General features: G+C 38.9%; 1 protein-coding gene across 1 annotated transcript in view; it reads right to left on the bottom strand.

Annotated features, from left to right (window-relative positions):
- Positions 1–23,617, bottom strand: part of PLA2G4A (phospholipase A2 group IVA) — a 131,509-nt gene that overhangs the window by 37,043 nt on the left and 70,849 nt on the right. Inside the window, exons 5-8 of the mRNA XM_034779552.1 lie at positions 17,639–17,752; positions 15,093–15,130; positions 11,815–11,956; positions 6,118–6,254 (exon numbers count right to left, since the gene is read on the bottom strand). Coding sequence (XP_034635443.1) covers positions 6,118–6,254; positions 11,815–11,956; positions 15,093–15,130; positions 17,639–17,752 — 431 coding nt within the window. The remainder of the gene's footprint in view (positions 1–6,117; positions 6,255–11,814; positions 11,957–15,092; positions 15,131–17,638; positions 17,753–23,617) is intronic.

Raw genomic sequence — 23,617 nt, 5'->3', positions numbered from 1 at the left:
CATGATTTGACCTTCATGTCTTATTTACTCCCTATAAAACAGGAATATACCATGAGTAAAATTTTCAAGTATGCTCACTTTTGAAAATGGGACCTAGGTGCTTTTGAAAAATTTTACGGCTGTCAAACGATTAAAAAAATTAATCGCAATTAATTGCACTGTTAATAATAAAATACCATTTATTTAAATATTTTTGATGTTTTCTACATTTTCAAATATAATTACACCTCTACCCCGATATAACATGAATTCGGATATAATGCGGTAAAGCAGCGCTCCAGAGGTGCGGGGTTGCACACTCCAGCGGATCAAAGCAAGTTCGATATAACGCGGTTTCACCTATAACGCGGTAAGATGTTTTGGCTCACGAGAACAGCGTGATATCGGGGTAGAGGTGTATTTCAATTACAACACAGAATACAAAGTGTACAGTGCTCACTTTATATTTATTTTTATTACCAATATTTGCACTGTAAAAAACAAAAGAAATAGTATTTTTCAATACTAATACAAGTACTGTAGTGAAATCTCTTTATCATGAAAGTGCACTTACAAATGTAGAATTATGTACAAAAAAAATGCAATCAAAAATAAAACAATGTAAAACTTTAGAGCCTATAAGTCCAATCAGTCCTACTTCTTGTTCAGCCAATCACTCAAACAAGTTTCTTTATATTTGCAGAAGATAGTGCTGCCTGCTTCTTGCTTACAATGTCATCTAAAAGTGAGAACAGGCATTTGCATGGCACTATTGTAGCCGGCATCGCAAGAAATTTACATGCCAGATGCGCTAAAGATTCATATGTCCCTTGATGCTTCAACCACCATTCCAGAGGACATGTGTTCATGCTGATGATGGGTTCTGCTCAATAACGATCTAAAGAAATGTTCATTTTCATCATCTGAATCAGTTGCCACCAGCAAAAGGTTGATTTTCTTTTTTGGTGGTTCGTGTTCTGTAGTTTCCAATCAGAATGTTGCTCTTTTAAGACTTCTGAAAGCATGTTCCACACCGCATCCCTCTCAGATTTTGGAAGACACTTCAGATTCTTAAATCTTGGGTCACGGACCATACCTATCTTTAGACATTTCACATTGGTATCTTCTTTGCATTTTGTCAAATTTGCAGTGAAAGTGTTCTTAAAACGAACAACATGTGCTGGGTCATCATCCGAGACTGGTATAACATGAAATATGTGGCAGAATGTGGGTAAAACAGAGCAGGAGACATACAATTCTCCTCCAAGGAGTTCAGTCACAAATTTAATGAATGCATATTTTTTTAACGAGCATCATCAGCATGGAAACATGTCTTCTGGAATGATGGCTGAAGCATGAAGAGGCATATGAATCTTTAGCGCATCTGGCACGTAAATATCTTGCGACTCCAGCTACGACAGTGCCATGCGAACACCTATTCTCACTTTCAGGTGACATTGTAATTAAGAAGTGGGCAGCATTATCTTCCATAAATGTAAACAAACTTGTTTCTCTTAGCAATTGGCTGAACAAAAAGTAGGACTGAATAGACTTTTAAGCTCTAAAGTTTTACATTGTTTTGGTTTTGAGTGCAGTTATGTAACAAAAAAACCTACATCTGTAAGTTGCACTTTCATGATAAAGAGATTGCACTACAGTACTTGTATGAGGTGAATTGAAAAATACTATTTCTTTTGTTTATCATTTTACAGTGCAAATATTTTTAATCAAAGATAATAATATAAAGTAAGCACTGTACACTTTGCATTCTGTTTTGTAATAATCAATACATTTGAAAATGTAGAAAGACATCCAAAAATATTTATTAAATTTCAATTGGTATTCTATTGTTTAACAGAGAGATTAATCGTGATTAATTTTTGAGTTAATCGTGTGAGTTAACTGCGATTAATTGACAGCCCTAAAATTTTTATATAATTTATTTTTATATCATTGATATATTCAGGCATGTCCCCGGTTTTGAGGATATATACATCACATTAAAAAAATAAGCTGAAGTTAAGAATGAAGAACTACAAATAACTCAAGTGGAAAAAATACAGGAGAATGTTTTATTTTAAAAAGCCACACACACAAATATAACCCATAAGCTAAATTTTAGAAAGATAGGAAGGTATAAGGTAAGCTTAAATATATATAACATGCATGAAGATACACAGAATATAGTCTGAAAAGTTTTACTCAAAGTATATTCTTGTTTTTAAAGGGTTTGTGCATGTATACATACAAACACACACAGAGTTATGCTTATTTAGCTCTTTTCATGCTCCAAATACATTATTTTACATTATTTGATGAGTCAGCGCTCCAAATGTAAATGTGACTATGCATGAAAGCTCCAAATAATTGTTTAAATTGTTCAATTAAATATAATCATGTTAATAAAACTGTACGTGCCAACTGCATTATGGTCTTGACAATTATCTTTCAGCAGCAAATCTTTATCCAGGCACAAGGGTCAAAAACTGAAGTCCTAAACCACTCCTTATTTGGGCAAAACCTCTCTTGAAATAAATGGGGGTTTGATTGACTAAGGGCTTCAGAATAGGGGTCCCAAATGCACTGCATTTCAATTAGATAAAACTTGCTTATTTATATATATGCTTAAGGATTACAAAATTAGAGGAGAAATTATTGCAATAAGCTAACTGTGGCAATTCAGTCTTACTCAGAGAATGACCAAACAAATGTCTCAGTGCCATATTATCAACTCTGACTTCTTTTCATCTAATGTACTTACTGGTATGAATATGAACCCTGTCATCTATTATGCAGAGGCGTTTGGACCAGATTTACAAAGGTATTTAGGCACTTAAAGATATGGATAGGTCAGTGCTTAATTTGTAAAGAAAAAGGTACCTTGGCTCAAGAAATTAGGTGCTGGGGCTCAAACAATTTTTTTACTTTCATAACTGATGTGGCAAACCGAAAGGTCCTGGGGCTATGAACTGCCAAGCCTGGAGGTGCTGGGACCCAGCCCTGGCAAGCCCTGGCACAAATTAAGCATTGAGATAGGTGCGTAGTGGGATTTTCAAAAAAAAAAGTCTAAGCAGGTTAGGCAAGTAACCCAATTTGGTAATTATGTCACCCTCTTGTGGCCAAAAGAGATATACTACTACTGTCAAGAAATGTAGATTCTTCACTATTTCAAATTAGCCAAAGCCTGTGTTTGGGGAATTTCCCCCCATGTAGAGTGTATACAGTTTAACGGACAACTGTATTGTCCATACATGTTACAACTCTTCTTAAAAGCCATCAGTGTTACTGACGTTTATTTTCAGCCCACTATAATTTAAACAGTTTGTCTACTTTACATCTCTGTATGGATGTAAATACAAATAGCTTTTTGCATAATTTAGGTGGGAAAGATTCACACTGTAATGTATGCAGTAATATATATGAAAATAGAGCCTAGATAGTCCTTATCAGTATATGTTGGCTTACGTCTACTGTACTAATAAGTAAAGCAAATAAGGAAACGAGCATCTTTTTTTTCTTTACATTTTACAAACCAATTTAAAAAACTGCTAAAATCAAATGTACAAACTGGAAACAACCCTCAGTCCAAGTGAACAGTATTTTACACATTTAAGACATTACTCAGCTATACACTTACACTCATACCTAACCTTAAAGACCCAGGCAATCCCACTGCCATCAATGAGTATTCACATACTTAAGAAAAGGCATGTCCATAAGGCTCCAATCCAGCAAAGCATTACTGAGGTAATAAAAATTACCATAATTCCAGGAAATTCTTTAAAACAATAAAATGGAGAGCTGGAAAGTAATTCAAAGCACATATGCTGATGATTAAAACCAAATTGATTTGGCCAGCATTTACACAACTTAGCAGTCATCTCATAAATTAGGACTGAAGTGGAGAAATTTAAAAAGTTGATTGCAAATATATTTTTAAAAATGGACAAGCAGCCAGATATTCCACAATCAGTTTCAAAGTAATTGAAAGATTAAAGAGTTTATAGCAGCATCCAGCTGTTTGTAACTCATCTTTTTAAGAGGTGAAGAACAGAAACATCTAAGCTGATATAACAGCTTTTAAATACTCACAGCAAATGAAGGTTTGATGATTGGAGGTTATGTAAAAAGTACACAGAGTCCTCATGCAGTAACATGTACTCTATCTCTCTTTCTCCAGTCCTCTCTTTTATTGATGTCATTTAATCTTTTACTTTTTATTAATGCCATTTGAAAATTAATAGAAGTGTGGGTTATCAGTTAGCAAGAGCCAGATATTTTCACAATTAAGGGACAGTAAAGGAGTCACATTTTATGCAGTGTTTTAGTGCGTTTTAGAATTTAAAGTAGACCAACTGGGCAGGAAGCCTCTGGGTTCTGTCAGGGGATTTTAGATCAGTCATTTATTCTCACTGTGCTTCAGCATAATGAAACCTATGCCACATGTCCAATGCAAGATTTAATTAGTGTTTGCAAAGTGCTTTGAGAGTTTATGGTAGTGCAAAGTATTAACATGTGTATCAAATCACAGGTGAAACTACAGTGTGTGTGAAAAAAGGAAAACATGATGCGGAAGATCAGTCTATGGTCAGGCAAGGTGACTGACACAATTAATGAGGTAGACACCCTCTTCCAAGATCAAGCACACATCTTGGGGAACAGGCAGAAACCTGCCCTTTCCCTCAAGAGAAGGAACAGGGAATACTCCACCCTTCAGATGGAAGCATAACCCTGTTCCTGGGGGATAAATGGTATGGAAAAGAAAAAACAAGGAGGTACTGGCTAAGTGTCAAAAATAGAATTTCTTTATATTACACAGGACAATTCTGAAAAGGTGATATCACCCAGACTGTGCGGACTTATTCGATTAAACCTCAGCTATTTTTAAACTTACTTTTTCTGACCTGATTGGTTTAAAGAATTTTACTATTTTGATTCAAATTCTATTATCTTTACAGTACATCGATATACAGGGTTGAACTCTCACCAGCGCTGTATTTGTTTAAAATGTAGCTCAGTGAGATCCAGACCTCAGGCAAAATCGGCTCACATTCTGACTAGTAAGTAGCTAATTCAATGAACTTGCAGACTTAACTGAGGCAGGAAGGACAGCTGTTATTTCTCTCAACACAGTTTACCAGGGCTAGCATAAAGGGGAGATATAGGTTTGGCACCAGTCTGATGCTGGCTTCTTTTCTGGTCTCAAACTGAGCAAAAGCTGATAACAGCAAAGGCACTCTTTAGCTATATAGGAAAGAAGCAAAGCACCACCAGCACACAGAGTTTCTGCCACATCTTGGGGTTAGCATGAACAAATCACAACATGCCCACTTTTCTGCAAGCCATTCTACCCTGCTCTTACCAATGGTAAAGAACTTCATATGGGAACATCCACTGTTAATTCCTCCAGAGAAAATGGGAATATATCTCAAAAGCCAATAGTTGAAGACATGGGCTTCTTTCTGGCACTGTGTGTTCCCATCTTCTTATGTCCACATGTGAGATGTCTACTTAGAACTTGGCACATATACTAATGCATTTATACCAACCAGTGTATCTTCACCCTGTAGTGAAATTCTAATGGTCTTGACCCAAGTTCAACAAGACCTTTCATTTCTGCAGCAAATCCAACATGCACACACCCAGGTCTCCTCACAAAAAATCTGATTTTTGTTTTCTTGAGCAAGAAAAAATCATCAACCTTTTTTGTGTAAATTTGTTCTTAAGGGGCTAGAGTCCCTGGTCAAGGGCTCCTATGGCAGAAAGTACACAAGGCTATGGTGATGCCAAACTGTTAAAATCTCTCCTACCTACAAGGTGGCCCACAAGCTTGAAAAGTGAGGACATTGGTTGTATAGTGACATGGCTATTGGAGATGAGAACTGTGTTAATTCAGATCCTCACTGATCAAGCTCCTATGCAACCCTCTTGGAGTTGAAGTTGCCTACATCCTGCCAGGTACTCCAAAATACTAGCAACCGAAGCTCAACTCCATTGCCACTCTACTGCATTGGATGGAGAATTCCTTCCCCCTGGTGACTGTAACCTACATCATAAAATTCATTCTCCCAGTTATCAGTGGAAAATTTCCACTGCACCAAAACAAAGTGGGGCTGGGGGAGGGCACAGAAAACTTACCATGTAGATCCAGATAGACCAGCAACATATGTTGCACAGTCTAAAATTCCTGATTCATAGAGCGCTTTCATAACTCCAGAAAACCCTACCATGGCACGAAATCCACCACCTGAACCCAACACCGCTATCACTGGTACCTGGGCAAATGAAAAAGACAGCACACAGTAAGATTGGCTTCAAGGATGCATTTTAAAGAGCTAAATAAATTTTGTGTCCACCAACCAGTAGCCAAAGACATCAGGCTTGTGCAATTAATAGTCACCATTCAACAGTCCCCACAGCAGAGACTCAAAGATGAATCCTTATCATCTCTAGGCTGCAGATCTTACAAGAGAACCAAAATGGTTCCTCTTAACACTAGAAAAGACATTAAGCCTTATGATCTAAAAATAATAAATCCACAGAATTTTTTTTTTAAAGGAAACACCTCTGAGTAACATCTCAGTGAAGGAGCCAAAAGCAGTGAAATTTCAGATCTACAGCCTTTATCAGAGAGACTTGGCTCTCTCTTTGGAAGGTGTACTAGTCATCTCACTTACTGACAGCTATTGGAGTGGATGCTCATCCACACATAGGTCTTGGGCACCCATGATTATTCTTTAGGGGGTCTTTAAATTGGCCCTTATTGCACATCCTTATTTATAATTTAATGATCTAACACATCTTTAAGGGGTCATACGGTTGACAAACTTATTTTGTGTTGAAAAAATTTCAGTCCTTTACTATCAAGTTTTACTTCAGTTCAAGTTTGAATAGATATGAGATATTTCAGTCAAATAGGAAGGGGAGAGGGATGGAAATCCTAACACAGCAATAACTAAAGCTCCACTACCATGAAAAAAAATTGCCATGTAGAATAATTTTTAAGTGTCCAATCCTACATGTTATACACACCCCAAACTCCCACTAACTTTAGGAAGACTTTGGACCTAAAGGATCTAGAGTTTCTGATGTATCTATTATCCTAGCCTTGCACCATACCCCACCACAGAAAAAAGAGTTAGACAAAATAATTTCCAACAAAAAATTGAAAACAGATTTTTCTCACAAGATTGAGTACCCAACATTTAAGACAATTGTGTATCTGTTTCATGTCATTTATTTGTCAAATCCATTGTAAATAGTAGGCTGTGTACATTGTTTATAAGCAGCTATGGAATTCAATAAAGATCACCAATTATAACAATTCATAATTGCTTAGCTGACTCCCTAACTATCCTCTTCCACAACAATAAAGGGAAGATTTTCAAAGGCACAAATGGCAGATAGGCACCATCTCCCATTGACTTTTATTCCACTTTGTGCCTTCACATGCTCCTCCTCAATCGTCTATGGACTCAAAGTAGTTAGGGATTAGGGAGGAGGGGAAACTAATAGATAACGAGAGTCCATTCCCTCCATTAACACTGGATACTGTCCTCAGCTTGAGAATTTAACTGATGCTATTCTTGACTCAAGGACAAATGCCAAGTTATACATTTCCAAGGTGGAGCTGTATACGGATATACAAAAAACAGAAACTGCTATTGGATGGCCAAAGTGAATGCACATCAGAAACAAGGGGTGGGGGGGTGTGGAAATCCTCAAACCAGTGAAGAAAAAAGGAAAGGGGGATGGAATTTCACTAACAGGGTGAAATCCTTGTTCTATTGAAGTCAATGGCAAACCTCCCATTGATTTAAATGAGGCCACGATTTCATCACTCTCTTTTTCTTAGTCTGCAAATCCCAGGAAAGTCAGTTTGGCCCATAGAGTGGTAAATTAATCCCACTATCTAATCTCTGGTATAATCCCTCTAGTAGTTATCTCAGTCCCAGTCTATTTCGTGAGCTGCGTGAATAAAACAGCAGCAGTAACCAAAATCACTGATCAATTTATACATCTCACTGATGACACTTCTTATACCCAAGACAGGAAAGTGCTGTACATTATCTAAAGTATGATTTCAACATGCTATCCAACATGCCAATCATAGCTTACTTAAGAAATATTAAATCAACCCGGGCAAGGTTGTGCAATTATTACCCACAGGGACTAGTGCCTTTCTCTTCATTTAAATGGCATTACTTGCAGAATAAGGTACTGCAAATAAGGGTGGAAGAATCTGGCTCTACTGCATTTTATAACAGTGTGTGATTCTTTTGATGAAAGCAAAAAAATGTTTTAATTTGGATTTTATTAATTTCAATGTTTGCTTCCTGTATGTGCACTGAGACATTTTGATATTTACAGTGGTTAGGAAGATTTTAAGGATGGATATAGGGAAAACAAATTTTATAGTTTACTTATTTATACTTTACATGGGAATTTAAACACACGCTGCAAGTTTTATGTCAACATTGAAATAAATCAGCAATGAACCCCACTTTTGCTTCTTAGATCTAAAACACATAGCCAGTGGAAATGGCTGCACCCAATAATTGCAAAACTTTGGATGTCATCTTTGACCTTCCGCTTTATACAAAAGATTGGATTTTAATTCAGTAAAAGATTAACTGATTAGTGTTTGTACAGCACTTTTCAGATGTAAAGTACCGTATAAGTTCTAGGTATTAATAATTCCAACCACAGGTATTTATTGGCATTATCATTCTTTGTCATTCTGTACAAGGGATAGGTTTCTGTCAAAGAACAACAAAACTAAAGTGAAGAATTAGGACATGCCTGTTTTACTAAACCAACACTGATAGAGCAGTTGCTTTGAACAGTAGAGCTATATTAGTATATTACTCAGCACTTACAGTGTGCTTTAAACTTTGGAAGCTCCTTGCAAACATTAGCTAATTGATCTATAAAAGCAAATCTCAACAGGCTGAGCAGAGGGGAGTTCCAGGTGTAAGCTCATAAGAGGAAAACTATTTAAGGATGCTCCCAAACCATCACTGGTCATCAAGTCTATTAACCAGTGTAATGGCAGGAGCAGGAGGGAAAGGCTGAATCTCCTTCAGGACACAGCAAACTCTAAAAGGCTGCTCTTTGAAGTGTTGAACAGAGTTCAAGAGAGTTACATTCCCTCTGTATTTAAATCCACAGCCATCATGGGAATTCACAGAATTCATGATATAGCGCTTATGGGAAGTGACCCATTGCTGCATGCAGAAAACTCCCACTAATTTTAATAGCCCCCAATGTATCAAAGAGAGTATAGAGCTTAGAGTCATGCCTGATTGTGGTACCTCTTCCCTTGTGGAGAATTGGTTTTGAAGGGATTCTTCTTATCTAAAACTACTCTTCCTCCTATTTTGGCTAGTTACTTGCTGTAATTAAAGACGGTGTCAGTGACAGAGAAAAATAATCTAGGAGAGAAGACTCCTGCTGCTGCATAAATGCCTATTTCTTGTATGATCACCTCCTCATTTCCAGCAACACAAATCTAGAACAGAGCTATAGCATGGGCCTGTGTAGAAAGGAAGCGGGTAAGAAATATAGCACGTCCCAACCACACCTTTATTAACCACTTTGCCCACTTTGAAAAATAACTGGGTGGCCTAGGGCCGTGCAAAGAAGTAGCTGTTGCTATGAGAGGAGCAGCTCGGCTCCATGCATTTGGTTTCAGTTCATTCAACCAGTGTAAAATATGTGTCGAGTGCAGCCTTGCATATTAGTACTATAGACATAGTAGAGGACAAGTTTATTGCCAGACTTTCCCCACCCCCAACTTCTCAAAACCAGAAAAGGGAGAGCGGGAGAGAGGAATATAAGAGGCTTTTCCACTGTTCAAGGAAAGGTGAAGTGCAATTCTAAATATGTAACTTCCCCACTTGTAAGGCTTTGCTACAACTGCTTTTGTGCAATGCAATTTTCATAAAGGCTTATATGGAAATATGCAGGGAACATACACTGTGAAAAGCAGACACGCCCAAGTTACAAGTTTTCACCTAGATCAATGGGACCTGAGGGAAGATAAACAGAGAAGGAGATGCAGGAATTGGGGATGGAGGGAAAAAAGCCTCTGCAATATTGTGGCGAGCAAAGGGACAGCAGCAATTGGGAAACAAGCTTGCCAGCAATCAGAGAATACAGAACAGCCAATCAAAAGTGTCCCTATTTCCCTATCTGTCAGATGATAGTTGCTATGCTTTCTGGGCACTGTACACAAAGCTGACCAAACACCAGAATTTGTGTGCCACTGGAAATTGTGAGATTTCACATTCCCTGCAAAAGTCTATCACATTCTGCTAATGCTAAAAGAAAAAGACAGCTCCCTAACCTAAACCCATATATGTGCTGTAAGGACAGTCTTCATTTCAGTATCATCAGCCAGCCAATGTGCAGAGACCAAATAATTGTCATTAGGATTAATTGCTGGTAACAAAAAATGATCCTTAGACACTAATGGCCAGATTTACAAAGGAATTTAGGTCCCTAAAAATGCAGATAGGTGCCTGGTGGGATTTCCACATATGCCTAAACAGGTTAGGTGCCTAATTCCCAGTGAAAGCCATTGGAGTTAGGTGCTAGTCCATGTAGACAGTTTTGTAAAGCTCACTGTATGCAATCTGTATCTTTAAACACCTAAATACCTTATAAATCTGACCCTAATGATTTGGTTTTCAGAAGTGCTGAGCACCCACAGCACCAGCTGTAGTCAATGGGACCTGCAGGTGCTTATCACCTCTGAAAAAAATCAGACTGCAAAGACCCAGTCATGCAAGTGTTCTCAGCAGAGTGCAAGCACCTTGTAGGAGGTGCCCAGCACTTTGCAGTATAAAGCCCTAAGTGTCAGAACCAGGATATGGGCAGTCTTATGGTTAGGGCCAGAGCCCAGCCTAGTGGTTAGATCAAGGGACAGGAGTCAAGCCAAGAGTCAGAGCTGGGGTCAGAAGCCACTAACTGAGGGGTTCTCAAGCTGGGGGTTGGGACCCCTCAGGGGGTCGAGAAGTTATTACATGGGGGGTCACAAGCACTCAGCCTCCACCCCAAACCCCACTTTGCATCCAGCATTTATAATGGTGTTAATATATATAAAAAAGTGTTTTTAATTTATAAGGGGAGGGTCACACTCAGAGGCTTGCTATTTGAAAGGGGTCACCAGCACAAAAGTTTGAGAATCACTGCACTAACCAGAGCCCAGGCTCAGAGCCAGCATCAGGAGTCAGGAAAGGGAGCAGAGCTGGGGCAGACTGGAGGAGGAGCAATGATGAACTGGCTAACCCAGGCTCAGCTGAGAGGGAACTCAACCCCATGGTTCCTGACACTAAAGATACAATAATACCAACAGAGAAAGAGCTGATGGATCTCTGATCTAACAGAAGTAGTAACTTTCTTTTAGGTGTGTTTTGTTAAGGATTCAGAAAGGAAAGAACCGAAAACTATGTTACAGGCTGTTTAATTAAAGTGTCAATAAAGATTAAAAGCCAAGGTTTTGATCCTGAAATGTGCTCCATCCAGGTAGATCCCTCTGCCAATGTAGAGCGCTACTGACTTCAATGGGGCTCCATGAGCATGAAACTCATTGCAGGATAAATCTAAAAAATTAACTTACAACTTTGAGAGATGGCACAATCAGCCTCATCTGATATCATGAATCTGCTGGGACTAAAAGATGTTTATTTGTACTTATACTAAACTTTGAATTGTACCCTTCATCCTATTCTTCATTTTCATGTCTTTCAGAAAGATAGAAATAGGATTGCAAAGGTAATACTGATCTGGCTGCTCAGGTTGTAATTATTTACAGAAGCATTTCAAACCTACATCGCGGGAAGTGGCCAAGTTCTTGCTGTTTTCTGCTCCTAGAAGAGTTTTCATTTTGTGCATGATATTCTCCCTCCGCTGCTGTCGAAACATCTTCTCCTGATCACACAGAGCCATGCTGAACCGGAGGTCAGTTGAAGAGCTGTTTTGCAAAACAGACAGACTGTGAACCCCAAAACAGATAAACAAAATTTCACCTATGATCGCATAGACTTTAATGGGAACAGGAACAAGTGCTAATGGTTTACATTATAAACAATAAAATACGAAGTACTAGATAAATTGCATAATCATACTATAATGTACCACATTCCATGAAGTCATTCTAAGGGGGAAGAATGGTCACAGTGTCTCTTTAGCAAATATGAATCCTCCCAGTATTCAACTCATTTTATCTGGCAGGACTGCAGCTCACAGACTAGTGAACACATGAAAGAGAAGACATAAAATATTCAGCTGCTAGTAATGTATTCTGTGGCCTTTTTAAAAAAATAGTAAAGTTAACACTTATAAAAAGGTTCTAGATTCACAGCTCAGGAACTTGAATTCTCTGCTTATCCACAGATCAAAGACAGTATGAAGAACTGCAGTGAATGCTTCTTTGCATAACCCCATCAGCACACGTTAATGTTGACTTAGAGGTGCTGTGTCAAGTAGTGAGATGATAATTCAATCTCCATGGACACTCAGTCCTTGGCCTCTCTCCTGAGATTGTCATTGAGTGACAAATGTGGTAGCAAACTCAGCAGGACTTGCACCAATGTAGTTTAGGCCAGAAGGGATCCCTAATGTATCCATCAGGGCCTAATTTTTGTATTGGGATTTTCTTGGGATTCCACAGACTGGGCTCCTACTTTCCACTACACATAGTGTAGGCAGGGTAAGAAGTTTCATCTGCCATTTGACCAGGGATGGTTAAGACTCACTGATCTTGTACACCACTCTGAGGGTGTGATCCCCAATACTCCCACTGTACTTTTTATTGCATGACTGTTTATCACTTTATCATGCCCTTAACTTTGACTTTGTGAGTAGTGCCACTGAATTCAATGAGACCACTCATTGAAAGTTAAGCACGTACTTCAGTGTTTTGGTGCATCAGGGCTACAGGCTGTATGTTGGGAAAGGGGTGTTGGGGGGACCTGGCAAAAATCTTTGCTCGCATATACCTCACTGAAAGTGAGCCACTATGAAAGATGAACTAAACAACTCAGGTATTTTGACAACTTAGTTACTAGACAGCACATCCAAGGTTTCTTTTTGACAAACATACAGACCTGTGAACATGTAACATCTTACATAAAGTGGGAATATACATCAAAAGACATTGAATCAAACTATTATGCAGTCAGATGAACAGAATGAGTAAAGAAGAAAAAAGATTGCCTAGAAGCAAGGAACCACCAAAATGCATATAATGGTTTAATTCAGAGAGCAGTGACTGTTGTACTGTACAGCACAACTGAACGAAATTCAAGATTTCTGAATTTCATCAGTTAAATTAAACAGCATATTTCATATGTGGTCGATGAAAATTACAGACATGAAAAATACAGTAACCAGACTGGCTAAACGCAATGCCCTGGCCTTGGATTTAGGAAAACAGTGGACTGAATGTTGCTGTCATTTACATCTCTGCAGTCTCTCTACAACCAGTGGGGTTTCCAGAGTGTAGCTGGGAGCATAATTTGGCCTCTTGTGCCATTTTGTTAAGATATCCTAATATATTCTGTAATTGCAACACAACATGGCTATGAGGCTTGTATTGAGTTAACATCATAAGCATGAATTAATCACACCTTGTTGTGTCTAAATGTATAAGCCACAGTAGTTCTAGGGGTGGCCCAGTGGACCACACACAGATGCACATCTGCTGGCATAAAGAATAAGATGAAACAAACCCTGGGGGCTGTTTTCCACAGCCCCTTAGCCATAAGGAATCATATTTAATATAGTGACGGTGCCTGAAATAACTACTATAGTTACAGAAGAAAATTAGTCGATTTTTAAGTTCTCTGTTTTCAGTTGCTCATAACTTTTAGATTGAAAATTTTGATGCCTGACCTATTCCTCAAAATACGTTGTTTCTCTGAAGAGAGGAGAAACCACACATGATAAAAATTAGTCATATCACTTAATGCACTGATGGGTGGTGTTCAGATACTACAGTTATGAGGATGGTATAAGAATTTAAATAGATTAGGATTAAATAGAATTCGCTCCTCTCCCAAATATATTTATTTGACTAAATAACTTCAGACATTCTTGAAAAATGAGAAGTGAATTTGGAGCAGGAACCATCTTTCTGGTCTGCATTGGTACAGTACCTAGTACAATAGGGCTCTGGACCATGATTAGGGCTCCTAGGTGCTACAGTCATACAAATAATTTTTCCTCACTTTCAAAAAATATTATGACCACATTTTTCTTCAGAGGGATCATTCAAAAAAATAGTTGATCTACAAAACCAGGTCTCTAAATAGCCTTCATTGAAGAATTATTTCTTACTTTGTTATGTGCAGGGATGAGGAATGACTTTAAAATAAAGATTTTGACATGAAAATTTGAAGGTGCGCACTAGAGCATTTCATTATTTGCTTACCCTGCAAAGACTTATGGATGTGCTTACCTTTGCACATGGGGCTAAATCCTGGCACCATTGAAGTCAATGACAGCCTTGCCATTCACTTCAGCGGGGCCATAGTTTTATTGATTGTGCATAGTTCCATTAAAGTCAGTTTCAGTTACTTCAATGGGAATATCCTCCATGTGCAAAGTTAAGTATAAGCATAAATCTTTGCAGGATTAAAATCTTAAAGATTGATCTGATGAGCATGCATCCGCAGCTAGATAGCTAAAAGTTGAGATCAGAGTGCAAGATGACTGCAATAAGGATAATTGCAGAGGCTGGCTGCCTACTGAGCTTCTAAAGTTTTGCATAGGAGAGGAACATTGGAAAGGAGAGCACTTAGTGGAGGCCCAGGAACAAGGATCTTACAAACTATAGCCTTGCTCCTGCAAACACTTAAACAAGTGCATAATTTTACTTGCATGAATGATCCCATTTAAGTCAACAGCAGACTTACTTTATGGGCGTAACCTTCACTTTTGGATTGTCCTGAGTTTTCAGTGCTTGATCTTTCAACCTTAATACTAGTTAATTTTGAATTTAATTTTATATACTTTTGAAAAAAAAATTACAAGGAATAGAAAACACATAAATAGGCTGCTCATACAGTCATTCTCTACAGATTTGTTTGGTTAAGTGAGATACTTACCAGACTTCAAGAAACAATTCCAAAATCATTTCTGTGACCTAAACAAGAAACATGTCAAGCTGATTATCTCATTTATAGAGGAAAGAAAACATATGCACTTTGAATATACACTCATCATCCTCCTTATAAGTTATAAACCCACTTTAAAAAGAGGAAACAATTGACCAAATACGTAAATGGGTTTCCTTAGAAAGAATGAACAGAGTGCTTTCAAAGGAGGTCACACAGTACAGAGACTACAGTTCTCAGTTAACATGAAGAGCATGTGGTGTTAAATCTTGCCTTAGTCAAGACCCATTAGAATATCAGGGTTGGAAGGGACCTCAGGAGGTCATCTAGTCCAACCCCCTGATCAAAGCAGGACCAAACCCCAGATAGATTTTTACCCCATTTCCCTAAATGGCCCCCTCAAGGATTGAGCTCAGAACCCTGGGTTTAGTAGGCCAATGCTCAAACCACTGAGCTATCACCCCCAATTAGCATTGTCAATAAGCATGGTCTTCCCCCATACATTGCTTTGTGAGTGAGTGTCACCCTTGACCAGGAGGTAGTTTTTGTTCAGTCCCCACATAATTAAAAATCTTGGCCTCTACTGCCAATAGCAGTACTATCTGTTATTTGCTCCACATGCAGCAGGTACTACATCCTGATCTGGATTTGAAGCACTGACACACAGCTAAATGATTTTACTGGTCTGAGACACCAAGTCTACCATCACAAGCAAATATGTTTACAATGTGATTTAAAAGATAAAGTGTCCAAGCCCGCAGCCCTTGCACATTATAATAATAATGATAATGTTACAAAATTTTAATTAACTTCTTTAGGCATGCATAAAGACTAAAAGGTAAGAGAAGAATTTATCACAGCTGATGAATGTCAAAGAGAAAGAATAAGATGTTTTCTGCCTGTTTTGAATAACCAGGCCAACAAAACCTCACTATATATTCAAAGCTAAAAGGACCAATACAAATATTCTTTAACCAAACTGTATTTCTGGTGGGGTTTGAAAGCAAAAAGTTGAAAAAATGTCAATGCCTGATCCTTAAGGATAGATCATGTCTGTTAGGCATGGCTCAGTGTAAGAAGCAGCTGGAACCAGGCGAGCACTAGGAGCAATTCTACCCCCCTGAACTCTCTGACACACAAGGGAAATATGTCTGCTATTGTACTCTTTTATGAGTAACCAACTCTCCCACATAGCACCTGCCCCTAGAAGGTGGAGTACCAGTAAGACCTTTAGAAGGCCATAGTGAAAACATGCAGTGATGCACTGGCTTTAAGAATGTACACACTGAATATTAAACAGACTCCAAAAGTGAAATGCCAGAGTCAACAGCACTCCATTCTCTATGACAAATACAAATATTAGGCACAGCTGGTGTATATTAGTTGTGCATGTTGAGTTCAACCTGATTTGGAATTCCTCACCATTCTCTCATAAGTAGAGCTGTGTAAAAAATTTCTAATGAATAGTTTATTTAATAAAAAAATGCAGCCTTGGTTGACTCAACACAATCTGTGAAGTTGACACAAAATGGCCAGAGGAGGAGGAGGTACTGCTGCCACCCCCACTGTCCTCCCTGCTAGAATATAGAAGACTTTGGTTTGAACAGACCTGGTATAGACCTGAAACTGATTTTGATTTTTCTGATTTTTTTCAATTTGGTTTCGATTTGGTTGGACCTGAACTGATTTTTTTTTTCTTTCTGGTTTTTCAGAACCACCATTGAACTTGAAAAATCAGTTATTTGCACAGCTCTACTCGTAAGGCTCATCATAGTTTGATTTCTTTAAACAAGGCTTTCCCCTACTCATTGTCTAATGTAAAGGAAAATTAGTGAACTAAATGACTCCATCCATAGAAAAAAAAGTATTTGCAATTTGACAGCAACTTAACATTAACACAATATATATAAAGCATATTGTTCTCAATTAATTTCAGATACATCAACCCCTTTCCCTCTATCTCTCCTCTTTCCTAACTAAATGATGATTCAAGTCTCATTTCTGTAACATGGCAGACCGAGACACCAATACAGAAGAGTCATCCGAAAAGTGAAAAAGACCAGGTATTAACCAGAGCATTCATAAGACACAAGTACTCAGGTAAGCAATAACTTCCAAAAGAGATGGTGTTAGAATTACATCAACTCTCAAGCTGCAGTAAATTATACCTTATATACATTTCTTAACTGATTTATCAAAAAGGCCTTAACCAGTTACTTGCTTGAAATCAGCATCAGTGAGGAGAAAGTGAGGTCCTTTTGGAAAAGCTGTCAGGGCATGATAGTACATACCTGGGTAGCATGTAATCTGCTACAAAAGCAATAGCTTCTATGTGATCTAGGAACAAGCAAAACTCCCAGGCTGTTACCCAACCAGAATACTGTGTAGCTAAATATAAGAAACCTGAAAAAAGACTTACATTGTGTGCTCTGACTTTCCAAATACCAGATTTCAAGTCAGCTGCTACTGCATTAACATTCATCATCATGTTTGAGACTTTAGCAAAGCAGGCCAAGCTATCGAGATTTGCAACTTACTTCATTAAAAGTAAATGGAACTTCTTTCTTCTCCCCCAGTTTCAGAGAGGATATAAGAAATGTTGATGTGCCAAGAGTCTCATCCATGACATAGTTGGCATCCATTAATGTGATCTACAAAAGATATAAAAAGAGAGCTTTAAAAACAAAAATATAGACTATAGATAGGAACATGTCTAAGCCATTCACTCTGTACTCAGTGACCAGACACAAGCAACAATATTCCTTTGGCACTTAATAGGTTTGGTTTATGACTTAGTAGAAGCTTTTGAGGGTTTGCACTGCACAGATATGAACCACTTACGTAGCACCTTTCATCTGAGACTATCACAGTGCTTTACAAATCTACCACCACCCTTGACAGGGATATTTAGAACACCAAAAGTATAACTGGGTTCTCCTTGCCAGGCGGGATAAAATTTTATAGGTGGTGAAACTGATGATATACACAATTTAAAAGCCATATACCAAAGATCTTACAGCAAGTCAGTGGCAGCAGTGGGAGCAGAACTCAAAAAGTGTCCTAACTCAAATTATAAGAACATAAGAACGGCCATAGTGAGTCAGACCAATGGTCCATCTAGACCAGTATCCTGTCTTCTCACAGTGACCAATGTCAGACACTTCAGAAGGAATGAATAGAACACGGTAATTATCGAGTGATCCAACCACCGTCATCCAGTCCCAGCATCTAGCCATCAGAGGACAATGGGGTTCCATCCCTGACCATTAAACGTTAATAGACTTATCTTCCATGAACTTACATAAGTCTCTTATTTTGAACCCAGTTATACTCTTGGCCTTCAAAACATCTTTTGGTGATGAGTTCCACAGGTTGACTGCATGTTGTATGAAGAAGTACTTTCTTTTGTTTTTATTAAACCTGCTGACTGTTAATTTTATTGGGTGACTCCTGGTTCTTGTGTTATGTGAAGGGGTAAATAACACTAACACTTCCTTAAACACTTCCTCCACACCATTCATGATTTTATGGATTTCTATCATATCCCCTTTTAGTTGTCTCTTTTCCAAGCTGAACAGACACAGTCTTTTTAATCTCTCCACATATGGAAGCTGTTCCATACCCCTAATCATTTTTGTTACCCTTCTCTGTACCTTTTCCAATTCTAATATATCTTTCTTGAGATGGGATGACCAGAACTGCATGCAATATTCAAGGTGTGGATGTACCATGGCTTTCTATAGTGGCATTATAATATTTTCTGTCTTAATATCTATCCCTTTCCTAATGGTGATGAACATTCTGTTAGCCTTTTTGACTGCCACTGCATATTGAGTGGATGTTTCCAAAGAACTATCCACAGTGACCCCAAGATCTCTTTCTTGAGTGGTAACAGCTAATTTAGACTCCATCGTTTTAGCGGTATAATTGGGATTATGTTTTCCAATATGCATTACTTTGCATTTATCAACATTAAATATCATCTGCCATTTTGTTGCCCAGTCATCCAGTTTTGTGAGTTCCGTTTGCAATGCTTTGCAGTCTGCTTTGGACTTAACTATCTTGATTAAATTTGTATCATCTGCAAAACTATGTCACCTCAGTGTTTATGCCTTTTTACAGATCATTTATGAATGTTGAACACCACAGGTCCCAATACAGATCCGTGGGGAACCCTGTTATTTACTTCTCTCCACTGAAAAATGATCATTTATTCCTGCCCTTTGTTTCCTGTCTTAACCAGTTACTGAACATGAGAGGACCTTCCCTAATTCCTCCTATCCCATGACTGCTTATTTTGTTTAAGATCCAGGGCCAATCAGAGGAGGGGCCAGGAGGGCCATTTGGCCTGGGCCTCAAGCTTAAGGGGGTCTCCAATTTAGACACTTGTTAATTTTTTGGCATTTGATAAGTTTCACAACTTGTTTTTATGCACATCTGTATTGGACCAAAATGTGACACACTCTCTCAGCTTAGAGCTGCAAATTTAAGCAAATAAGAGATGTGATTTGGTAAAAGACATTTTTTTTGTTAACTGATTGTGACAAGATGGCCAATGTAGTATGGTGGGTCCTGCGCTTTTCTTGGCGGGGGGCTAAGATGCTACCCCTTGCCCTGCTCTTGGGGCACCGAGGGCCCCACTAGTGGCCCGGGAAGGTGATAAAGGAGGAAAGTGGGGAGTGGTCTGGTTTTGCTCCTTAATCTGAGCCCCAGCCCCTCTCAACCCTTGCGGGTTCTTACCCTCTTCCCCCTTGGGTGGGGTACCTTTGGTCCTTAAATGCTGGAGGAGGGAGTCTCCCTCCCCGGCTGGGGCAGGGTCTCCCTTACTCTGGTTTTCTGATCTTCCAAGTCTCACAGCACATCTCCAAGCTCCAGTCCGCTCTCCTTCCTCCTTCTCCCCTGACTGCTTGAAGCAGGGGGTTTTATTAGGTTGCTAACAAGCTGTAGCTACCCTCCCTAGTCTACAGGGAACCATGCCTTAATTAGCCTAGGGCTTAGATATTTCCCCCTACCACTCTCCCACTACTCCCTGTCTCTCCTGTATCACATGATATAGATTTTTTCATATTAAAGAGTTTAAAATATTCATAAATATTAATAAAAATATATCAGTTCTGATGGTACAAGATTAGACAGTGATGAATGTGTCCTCTCAGATCACCTGATTATAGAAACAAACCATTACTAGTGGCTGGTGCTGGATCAAGTGCATGTTGAGAGAATTGTTACATTTCAGTGTCTGTATAGTTTCACGTCTAGTTGATTAAGGAATTATTTATGTGTGAGAATTCCTCATTATTATCTTCATAGGGTAGCTAAAAGAGATGACTGGTTGGTTGGTTAAGCCTTAGCTTGGTAGCCTGGCCATCATCATAGGCTTTTGTAGTCTACAGGCCCAGATTCAAGGTGAAAATTTGTGAGGACAATCTTGTACAGTGAGTTTCATGAGGACACACATTTGAAATTTTTGGACATTATCCCTCTGTGTGTATCCATGTCTGTTTTTACTGTATATATATATATATGTCATACCTTTGTCTTCAGCTCAGCCTGTTATATTATACCTTGCGTGCTTGAGTTTTGATTCAATGATAAGGATAATAACCTATCTGACGGTTTCATTTTCTGTTCTTAATTAATATTCCTTCATTTTAAGTCTTTTCAGCATTTGTGTACATGTTTACAGTAGAAGACTTCAAGTGTAGATAAGCTACTTATTTACAGCAGAATATTTCAAGTGTGGATAGGCTACATATTGACCAGATAGATCACTATTAAGAGGAGATTTGAAAGTGGTGCAAGCAGCAGCTAAGAGCTCAAAGTCAATAACTTCATTTCTTGAAACACTGGAAAACACACCTTACCCAACAAACAATGCTACAGATAATGAAAACTCCGCAACTGCAACAAGTGATATTTCAATGCCAATATCTGAACATGAGGACAGTAGTCAAGGAGATATGCCAACAGTAACAGATGCAGCAAAAGAGCCTGTGTACGATCAAGAAACTCAATAGCAATAGGAAGTTGTAGATCTTACGCAGCAAGAGCAATTCATGAGCACTACAGGTTTGACTGTGACTGACATTGGAATTACTGACAAGAACAATGCAGCCCAAATGCAATCTCTTCTTCAAATTAGTTGTTTTCAAATTCCAAGTAACATTCCACGAGATGCTGATAATCATGTTTTCCTACGTGTCTGCTGACAAAAACTCTTCCCAATGGTCAGACCTGCACAAGAGACTGGTTATGATGGAGTACGGAAAAACAAACAATCTCAGTACTGTGCACCTTGCTTCATTTTGAACAAAAGTGCTGCAAATGCATCGGTTCTCTCTGATCAATCAGGATGGAGCATCAACAGATGTTGGAGAAAGTTGAAAGACTGAATACCATCACATGAGAGTTCAACAACACACAAAGAAAACTATGTTGCATGGAAATCAGCCAGTACGGCAGCATCAACTGAAAGTTCAGCTGAGAATTTAGTCTTTACTGAACTCGCTACAGAAACTATTAACTGGAAAAAACTTCTTGAGTGCATCCTGAATGGCATCCTTTTTCTTTCTGAGCGGGGATTGGCTTTCTTTGGTTCCAGTCAGCGTATTGGTGATTGTGCAAATGGAAACTTTCTAGGCATAGTTGAGCTCCTCAGCAAATATGACCCACTTTTATCAGCGCATGTTAAATGTGTTCGAGAATTGCAAGAGACTCAAAAGTGCATGCAAGTCCATTATTTCTCCACCCACATACAAAACTAGTTTATTGAGCTATGTGGGTCATTCGTACAAACAACAATTCTTGATGAGATTCAAAATGCCAGGTATTTTTCAATCATTGTTGATGCCACTCCAGATTGTTCTCACAAGAAACAGACTACTATGGTTATTTGATATATTAAGATTGTAGACAGCTCAAAACTTTCAATTGAAGAAAGGTTTATTTTGTTTGATAATTTCATGAGAAAAACTGGGAAAGAAATTGCTGCTCAAGTACTAGCAATTCTAGAAGTTAAGTTAGACTTTCAAGTCTGCATTGGTCAAGCCTATGACAATGGATCTAATATGGCTGGGAAGTACAAAGGTGCACAAACAGTTCTGCTTCAGCATAATTCAAACTGTATTTTCTCCAGCTGTGGAAACCACACACTAAACCTTGTATGTGTTGACTGTGCTGAATCATGCAAGGAGCCAATTACTTACTTTGGAACTGTTCAGCAAATGTACAATCCCTTCAGTAGCAGTCCACAAAGGTGGGAAATTCTGAAGCAATATCTTCCTGTTTCACTGCATAGGATGTCCAAAACTAGATGGCCTGCACGGATTGATGGTGTTCAATCAGTTGTGCAGCATTTGAATTCAGTGAGAAAGGCTTTAAATGAGCTTGAATCTCTCAATCTCACTGCACAGGCTCGAACTGAATTTCAGTCTATTCAGAAGCACACGTCCAAATTCGAATGCATTCTGATGTCATCTTTGTGGATGAAGCTACTTACAATGATCTACCAAACTAATCTGATAATTGAAGCACACAATGCTACACTTGATGTTGAGAGGGATTACATTGAAAGTCTTATCAATTACATTCAGTAGATTTGCGAACAATGGGATGCAATCCTGACTGAGTCCAAATTCGTAACACAGAATATTGGCATTTCATCTGAATTCTCCCCCAATCACAATTTACCTCCTGAATCTGATGCTGAGCAGCATTATAGGGTCAATGTCTTCCTTGTCATCATTGACTCTATTCAATCAGGTTTTACAAATTGATTTGAGTCACTGCAACTAATTTGTACCCTTTTTGGGTTTCTTTGGCAGTTCAACAGACTGAATAATGAAGATCTACTTTCTGCAACTGAACAATTTCAGCAACAGTACAACAAAGAAATCTCAAAAGATCTCAGTGACAAGGTCATCTTCCTCAAACGAATATATTCCATGACCTTAAAATTGGATTGCAAGCCAAAGGAATTGCTTCAAGAAATACTTGAAGTTGAACTCTCTGGGGTGTTTCCTAATATCACAATTGCATTGCATATTTTTGTCAGTTTGCCTGCATCAATAGCTTCAGGTGAACGCACCTTCAACGTGTTGAAGCAGGTAAAGAACTATCACCATTCAACTAAGGGACAAGAGCATTTGAATGGGCTCGCCATGCTTAATATCCAGGGCCGGGTCTGGCTTTTTGGCCGCCCCAAGCAAAAAACAAAACAAAACAAAAACGCAGCAAAACAAACAAACAAAAAAAACCTGCTGCACTGCCGGAGCCAGGGTGCAGGGGGGAGTCCCTGTGCTACAGATGTGCCCTGGCTAGCGGGGGGAGAGAGAGAAGGGGGGCAGCCAGGGCTACAGCAGGGAGCTGCCACGCGGCCCCCCCGCCATGTCCCCTGCCGGGAGGGCTCCACACTACTCCGGTCGGCTGGGAGGGAAGGACGCGAGCTGCCTTGCCGGGCTTGCTGCAGGGCGCTCCCGTCCTCCACACCGCTGCCCCCTACAGGGCGGCCGGAGCGG

This window comes from Trachemys scripta, chromosome 8 (genome assembly GCF_013100865.1).
Source record: "Trachemys scripta elegans isolate TJP31775 chromosome 8, CAS_Tse_1.0, whole genome shotgun sequence".
Classification (NCBI taxonomy): domain Eukaryota; kingdom Metazoa; phylum Chordata; order Testudines; family Emydidae; genus Trachemys; species Trachemys scripta.
This window is presented reverse-complemented; position numbering and strand designations above follow the sequence as displayed.